This window comes from Cinclus cinclus, chromosome 1 (genome assembly GCF_963662255.1).
Source record: "Cinclus cinclus chromosome 1, bCinCin1.1, whole genome shotgun sequence".
Taxonomy (NCBI): domain Eukaryota; kingdom Metazoa; phylum Chordata; class Aves; order Passeriformes; family Cinclidae; genus Cinclus; species Cinclus cinclus.
Window position 1 is genome coordinate 70974101 of NC_085046.1, and position 8355 is coordinate 70982455.

Genomic DNA, 8355 nt, shown 5'->3' on the forward strand with positions numbered 1-8355 from the left:
CTAAATCTCTTTGCCAACTGCCTAACCACTTGCCCCTTAGTCCTGGTCATAAATAGTTACTGGCACTGATTTTAATAGGGGCTGAGAGGTAGAATTCTTTTCACACCAGACCTTCCACTGCCATTTTTCACAATGTTGATTTGAATGGCAAATGGATCTCTCACTCAGTAGTAGAAAAACCTGGCTTTTCATTTGTCTCATCCTGGGGTTTAGTAGTGAGTTCAGGCATTATTAAGAGCAGCCAACAAAACTGAGGAAGTGCTAATGGCCTTGCAAGCATTGTGCTCAGAGTGGGATGTAGAAATGAGCATCATCCCCTGGGATGCTGTGAATGCTGGGGATTCTGTTTATTTGTAAAATGTGAGGAACCTTTTTATATCCCGTGCTGGAAGATTTTCAGATGTAATATGTCTTAGGACCACAGTCGGGTCTTTCATCCTGCTAGTGCACCCCTCATGGAGAGAGAAGGGAAATTTGGAACAGCAGGAATGGTGAGAAGTGCCATCACCCTCCTTTTAGCAGGGCAGAGCTGCACCTGGGGGTGCTCTGGCAGCATGAAGGGGGACTAGGAGATGTAGAGAACCACAGCTCTGGGCCAGCTTGACAATTGACCTTGGCAAAAACCTGCAGACTTATCCGAGTTGGGCTGATGAGGAGCAGATCATGGTCCTACCACCTGGCCTCTAGAATCACTTGCACAGAGGGCTGCTGAGAGGCAGGAAAGCTGTCCACTCTCTGTCTCTGCCTGCCTGAAACTGGCGTATTTCTTCGTAATATTTAAATTTCAGATAATGTTTTTTGCTTGTAAAGTGCCTCATGTGAAACTGTCTGATGAGCATATCACACAGAAGAGCTGTACTGTTCTGCCTCAGCACGACAAAATGTTTGCTGACCTGGCATGTTGCAGGTGATTAGTAGTGTTTGCTGTTGGAACAAAGTGCAGCTTATCCTGGTCATATTTGACCAAAATAAGGTCTTTGGAGGCAGGGAATGTGGACGTGTCAAAGTTTGCAGATAAAAAGAGGGAGCAGTGGAGCTGGTGATGTGAGATGGAACACGGAGCAGCATGTGAGTTTCTCTCTGTTTTCTCTAAACACCAGAGGCTAGTGTTTTCACCTGATATGTTCTTGCTCCAAACCCATAAATATCTACATCTCATTACATTCCTGTAGGTGACCTTTCTGCTTCTGTCTCCTCTTCCTAGGGCTAGCTGGTGACAATTTCTGTGGTAAATGCTGTGGAATGATACCTTGCAACTAGGCTCCTTTTTTGTGATCCATCCCTGATTTCTCAGCTGCCTGAGGGACAGGACAGACTGGTGTTCTGTCTGATGTGTACCGTCAGGATCATCCTCAGCAGGTTCACTTGCCATCAGCATGGATCCCCTGGTGCTGGTTCATAGGATATTACAGACTCATATATCACAGTTTCACTCAGCTTTATTTTTTGTGGCTTTATTCATCCAGGACTGTGTATACCAAGATGCTCATCTTGGCAAGGGACTGAACTAGAGCTAAAGGAGCAGTGACAGCTTGCACTGGCTAAGGCTTTGGCTAAATTAAAGTGCTTTCCTTCTGTAATATTTCTGTGCAATTGTGAATAATGAGATGGAAAGGATGGTGAATGTAGGCTGCCTGGCTTACAGGAAGGTTCCTGGAAAACAGCTAACTCTGGAGAGAAGAATGGATTTACTTTGTTGTTTTATTGTTAGCTTTATGTCCCTCAAAATGCATATAATCTCTCAGTTGTAGTCTGCATGGTGGATGAACTAGGCCTGTGGAGATACATAGCTTCTGGGCACAGGGTCTCGTGTTTTTCATCATCTGTGAAAAAGCTGATAAGTTTAATGAAAGCCCCCCCAATTCACAAACATACCATGAGGATGCTGCCAGCTGAAAGAGGTGGGGAGAAAAGTGTAGGTTTCTGAGCTTTGTTGCAGAGCAGAATCTGTCACCTCTGCCCCGTGGCCTGTGAGGTAAAAAGTAGAGTTGTGATGAAATTGTGCTGGAACTTTGAGGCAGTCTGGGTGGTGCTTGCATGACCTTGGACCAACTGCTTTGTCTCTCAGTGCTTCTTTTCTTAGATGATGAAAGAATATAATGACGATAATACTTGTCTCTTAACAAGGGTGTTGTGATGAATAAATTAATTGTTCGTTGTGCTGTTCTCAGTTACTATGGTAATTAGTGCTACAGAACAGCCTAAAAATAAATAAGATCATTTAGTGAAGGATATTCAGGGGAAATCAGTACATCCTGGGCATTTGCAGTAGCCTGAGTGTGTTTTGTCCAAATGTGAATTTGAGAAAAAAGTTCACCGATGCTGAATTTTTGTAGCAGAAATGCTTCCAATTATCTTTTTGGAGGCGTCTCTAGCACACATTTCCTTACGTATCTGTGGGCACATGATTCTTGCAATTAGTTCTTCTATTGAGAACAGCACTCCCTCCTCACCCCATCTCCTTTACAGCCTAAGGGCACCTGAAATGAACTATTCTTTCTTCTTCATAAATCATACATACTCAGCAATACTGCCAAAGAGTTGTTAATGTGTTTGGGGAGTTTACATAATGAACCTTTCTCGGTAAAAGTGAAGTATTGTCGATGCACTGCCTTGCTGAAATTCTGTTATAACCTTGCTGTATGGCAAGTAGACCACCTAAATCCATGTGTAAGTCTGTGGAAAGTTTTTGAGGCTTTCTCTCAGTGACAAGTTAACTACATCAGCATGCCCCAGAGCCAGCCTTTTAAAATGCTATATGATGTTTAGTCATCTGTGAATTGTATTGGATTCCACAGGCATCACTGAAGTGTATTTTTCGGGTTTTCAAGTTGTATAATTTTGGGCCCTAGTAAATTAGGAAGTATGTCTTAAGGTAGTTCTGAATCCTTCAATGGAGGCATCACCCTTTCAAAGCTGTGGTTTCCATTGCTTAATATCACAGGGGCTGTCTTTACATAGGAAAATTTTAAGTGTTTGCCAGGCAAGGATTTACCATTAATTACTATGTTCTCTGACAGCTCTGGGCTTGGATGTTCAGTGTCTTCCTTTGCACTGGGCTCCAAAAATGGCTGTCTTTTCTGACCTGGCCAGCTGGGGACCAGTGTGGTTTGTAGCTAGCATTTGTGCAGAGTAAACATGTGCTTTCTTCCTCTCACTGTCGCAGCTACAGCAACCTTCATCTGTTAATCTCCCACAGCACTTCCCCGCATTGTGTTGGGAAGATGTCAATAGGAAGAGCAACAGATGCCCCTTCTGCTTCATTGGGAGTAGGAAGCTGATGCCTAGGCATTCCTGGTCTCCTGCTCACCCAAACAAAGAGAACTTGGGTCATGGCTGTGGTCTCCAGTGAGGTACTAGCAGAACAGATAGTGTGACTGACAGACAGCTGAAATACGTGCTTTATTCTTCACAGTTTTACTGCTCTTGAGTAATACAATTTGAAAAACTCACAGCTGGTACAGAGGGCAGCCCAAATCTGCATGGAGGACTTTTGTGCCTTGTTCCCAGCTGCCTGGTGGCTGCGGGGATCATCAGGTTTGCAGGTTTCTCCTTGGGTTTTTGTAACTGCTTGTGAATTCCTGTCCTTTCCAGCCAGCAGCAGCCCCATGCATATTGGGCAGATGTTCAGAAAGGGAGTGCAGGGCAGGCAGAGAGGCTTCTTTTCATGGCCTGTCTCTTCTTGCTTCCTTTGTTCCTGCTGCACCTTTCTGACAGGAGTTTTGGAACTTGTGGATTTTCATTTCAAGTTAGTCATTATTTGCATTACAAGTTAGATGTGAGCCCTGAATAACTTGCAGGTGCTGTCAGGTTTGTGCCAGGCAGTCACTGCTTGTAGCTTCTGTTGCTTCTGTTTGTGTAGTTTCACTGTTGAAGTCCCCAGTCCCCGTTCCACATGTGTGCCCCTTTTCACACATACATATGTTACTGCTTTTGTGGAGACTTGTGGGTATCCCTGACAGTGTTTCTGCTTTTTCTAACCCCTCTGTTTTCCTCTGTCAACAGTCCCCTTGTGTACCTTGGAAGTCACTGAGGAGAGCAAATGACATGACGATGGTTTTGGCTGATACTTGACACGAGCTGTGCCCTCCTGTGCAGTCCTGGCTGCCTCTCTGTCTTTGTGCTTGAAGCACAGAGAAGAGTCTAGTCTGAGTAAGCTTTGAATGAGCTGTTCACCTGTGACGTCTCAGTACCTTCAGCTGGTGTGAGGGTGCATTGAGCACAAACTAAAGAGCTTGGTTTCCTGTCCAAGAGGAAACCTGCTTCTCTTGGCATAGTTATTAAAGTGAAGTGGTAGAAGAGAGCTCCCATGGATTTTTCCTTCTTAGGTACATATTGCAAATTTTATTTCACATAGATTCTTTCTGTAGACAATGGCTTGACTTGACTTTCTTTTATCTGGAGACTGAGCTGTAGCAGAGTGCAAGAGGGTTGTATGGTTGGAGATAAAATTACATTGCACCTGTGAGGCTGCATGTCCAACCTTTGAACAAGGCAATGTCAGCAAAGGCCAAGGGGTTAGATGGCTGTGGCTACTCTTTAACTTGTCTTTAGTTATGTTCTGAAGGAATCATACTAACCTCTCTCTGCTTACTTGTCATTACTGCTGATCCACACCTCTGATTATTAGCATTTGAGATGTTTTGGGAAAGTATGAACAGTTTATGTCATGTAGGTCCTGACCTTGCAGAAATACTGATTTACATCTGCAGAAGGGGTACCTCCACCCTGTCCTTGGGCAGAGTAGTCATGGGACAAGGGGAAATGGTTTTCAGGTGAGAGTAGGTTTAGGTTAGATATTAGGAAAAAGTTCTTTACTGTGAGGGTGGTGAGGTACTGAACAGGTTGCCCAGAGTAGCTGTCGATGCCCCATCCCTGGAAGTGTTCAAGACCAGGTTGGATGGAGCTCTAACAACCTAGTCTGGTGGAAGGTGTCCTTGCCCGCAGCAGGGATGCTGGAACCAGATGATCTTTGGGGCTGTTTTATCATTTTATGATAAGCCTTAATTTCTGAATTTCTGGGCACTGGGAATTTTTCTTGTAATAGCACTGCAGTATTATTATACCTGAGGTTTTTTGATAGATTTGCAGATAAAGCAGGTAAGAGTTGTGTCTTGTAATGTCTGAGCTCAACTTTGACTTGGATGGTCTGTGTCTGCAGATTCTGTGTAGATACTTCTGTGCAGAATGCAAATCTGGGTTGCTTGTGGCTGAAAACTGGATCTGCTGGCTTCAGTGATGCTTTTCTGAATTTCTATAACTAATTTCTATTCTGGCTCTTAATATTTTTTTTCCCTCAGCCAGAAATTGCCCAGCATAATGGATATCTCTCATTTTTTTTCTCAGCTGCATGCCAGTCTTATTATGTCAGCTCCTTTCTTGGTAGTCTTCTTTTGTGTGTGCATGTGCCATAGGGATATAGAGATAGTAATGGATAAGGAAATAAGGAAGATAAAACGTCTCCTTATTTTCTTCCACTTTCCCTCCGTGTGGCCTGCACACAGGCAGCAGATGTGTAGCCCTTTCTGCAGTAGTGTTCAGCTTCCCAGCACACAGAATATCTGTTGATGCCTTTGTGAAGCATGACACCATTGTGGAGCAGGTGTCCCAGGGGCTTTGTGATCGTGGAGGTCTCTCTCAGTGGTGGCCCCTGTGCCACATTGAGATAATGCATCCTGAAAGTGCTGGTGCCACAGTGTGTGCCACTTCCCCCTGTAGCCACTGTACATGTTTCAGGAGCTCCTGCCTTCTTAACTGCAACCCCCGCTCTCTCCCGAGTCAGGATTATTACTGTTTGTTGAAGCATCTTGTGAGCCAAATTCCACTGCTGTTACAAAATCAGCAAGCAGGGCTAGTTCTGCCAATGTTGGTGATATCAGTCATCAGCATCTGAAGAGATGACGTGAATTTTGTTTTCCCTGTTCAAATACTGGTAACTTCCAGAAGCAGGGTACAGGACAGTGAGGTCCAGAGCACTGTCCTGGGTTGCAAACCCCATGTCTATGCCTGCCTTCTCTTAAACTACAATATTTATTATACTGATATCACCCATTGATTAGTATTCTGCAACCTAGTTGCTACAATCTAGAGAGGAGAGCAAAAAGTTATTGTATAGAAAGGAAGAAGTTCTCTGAGAACTGTGGTCCTTGGGTATTAAGACTCGTTTGGCAATAACATTGCAATACGAGAAGATCAAAGGTCTGCAAATATACTGTGTTTTCTTTACTCTCTGAAGGCAAATTTGGGCTGATACTTATTCAAATGCAGGAAGGAAAGAAGTGTAAAATGTTATAAAACTGTCACCCCTTCATATTAATTGTGTTGGAGTGACCAAAATCAAACAAAGCTAAACTACAGACTGTGCAGGTAAACACAGATGCCATCTTTTTGGCAAAGATGTAAGTAAGAAGTGGGAAAATGGGTACAGGGAATCCCTTTGTAAGGATTCAGAACAAGATTAGTAACAATTTGCTTTTAATTCAGTGCATTATCTTTCTTTCTGTTATTACTCTGTTTTATTTCTGTTCTTTGTGGTGTTCAGTGGTCCTGGGTCTGAAGAGAGCCTTTTGTCTCTGGTGAGGTTTTCATTAGTGAGAAGGTTTATGTTTCAGAGGGCCATGTTCAACAAGCTGCTTATGTAACTGGGCAAACAGTTAATTTGACTGAAAATGATACCATTCTTTTTCATTATGTGCAAAGGTAGGTGTTGCAGTAAACTTGCTTGGTTGCTCATTCGTGCACAGGCACAAGTTCAGGAGCTTGTGGAAATGCTTCCATTTAAACTACTTTTTATTTCCCCCACCTTTCATGGAGACTTAGCAGTTGAGCCAAATAGCTAAAAATCCTCAGGGATTTAAAGGATTAAATGAGAACAGTAGTTTTGGTGCAGGAAGGGCTGAAAAATCCTGAAAATATGACAGGAGGTTGCTCTGGGACCTGGCTAGTGAACTATACAGCTACCTCTGTTATGGGCATAAATACAACTGTGAGCAGTGGACTGATGGGTTGATGGGGGTTTGATTACTGGGGAAATCAGAAAAAAAAAAGGTAACCTAATGATAGTACTGATGACTGACCTGAAGGTTTGGCACTGGGCTGGTTGGTGAAGCTGGTGGAAAGATGCTTTCTGGTGAAAGATTACAAATTTGTGTCTCCCACCAGATAACAAAGTCAGTGCTAGTTTTAATTCTCCCTTGGGTGGACTCTTCTGTTCCCACAGGCTCCTGTGACTAACCTGTTCTTTCACGTTTTTCTGTTTGTCTCAGGTACTGAAAGTTTCAGGCCGGAGGTTTTCCTGTGCTCTCTGTAGTTGCTGCCCGGTACTGCCCTGAGGAAAAGCAGCGTTGGGAAGGTGGATGCTGCCCTGAGAAGCAGTGGTGGGAAGGCTGCTGCCCCTTGCCTACGGGGTGTCAGGGCGAGGCTCATCACAAAGCCTGCTGTGCTTTCCCTGTGCCGGCCGCCATGGAGACCTTATCCCAGGACTCTCTGCTGGAGTGCCAGATTTGCTTCAACTACTACAGCCCCCGCCGGCGGCCCAAGCTGCTGGACTGTAAGCACACCTGCTGCTCCGTGTGCCTGCAGCAGATGAGGACCAGCCAGAAGGACCTGCGCTGTCCCTGGTGCCGTGGGATCACCAAGCTGCCTCCGGGGTACTCCGTGTCCCAGCTGCCCGACGACCCCGAGGTGATCGCCGTCATCGCGATCCCCCACACCTCAGAGCACACCCCTGTCTTCATCAAACTCCCCAGCAATGGGTGCTACATGCTGCCCTTGCCTCTCTCCAAGGAGCGAGCGCTGCTGCCGGGAGACATTGGCTGCCGTCTCCTGCCCGGCAGCCAGCAGAAGTCCCTGACGGTGGTGACGATTCCCGCGGAGCAGCAGCCGCTGCAGGGCAGCCTTCCCGCCGAGGCGGGGGCGGAGGAGCCGGACCGGAGAGGCGCTGTGAAAAGTTCCACCTGGTCGGGGGTGTGCACTGTGATCCTGGTGGCCTGCGTCCTGGTCTTCCTGCTGGGCATCGTCCTCCACAACATGTCGTGCATTTCCAAGCGCTTCACGGTGATCTCCTGCGGCTGAGGCGGCGGGAGCTGCGTTCCCCCAGGGACCGGGTTGGGTCGGGTCGGTGGTGGTGGTGGTTTTGAGCAAGACAATTCCGTGGAGCTTTCCCCAGTGACTGCAGGACGCTGTGCGCCAGGGCAGTGGTGCCCGCCTGGCTGCGGCCCCCGGAGGGATGGCGTCAGGCATCTCAGCAACCTGCGGAGAAATCCACGTCCCGTGTCTGGCAGCAGTGGCACTGAGGGAGGACTGCATGTGTCACCACAACCATTTATCAAAGGGACTGCAACTTCACAGTGATCT

At 46.1% G+C, this 8355-nt stretch overlaps 1 protein-coding gene across 1 annotated transcript; it reads left to right on the plus strand.

Moving 5' to 3' along the window:
• The first annotated feature begins 7461 nt into the window (after positions 1-7461).
• RNF152 (ring finger protein 152) lies at positions 7462-8073 on the plus strand. The gene has a single exon (XM_062499470.1). The coding sequence runs from the start codon at positions 7462-7464 to the stop codon at positions 8071-8073; it is 612 nt and encodes a 203-aa protein (XP_062355454.1).
• Positions 8074-8355: the final 282 nt, after the last annotated feature.

Excerpts from the sequence above, each read along its gene's own strand:
- RNF152 (XM_062499470.1), top strand. The coding sequence starts at position 7,462 with ATGGAGACCTTATCCCAGGACTCTCTGCTGGAGTGCCAGATTTGCTTC.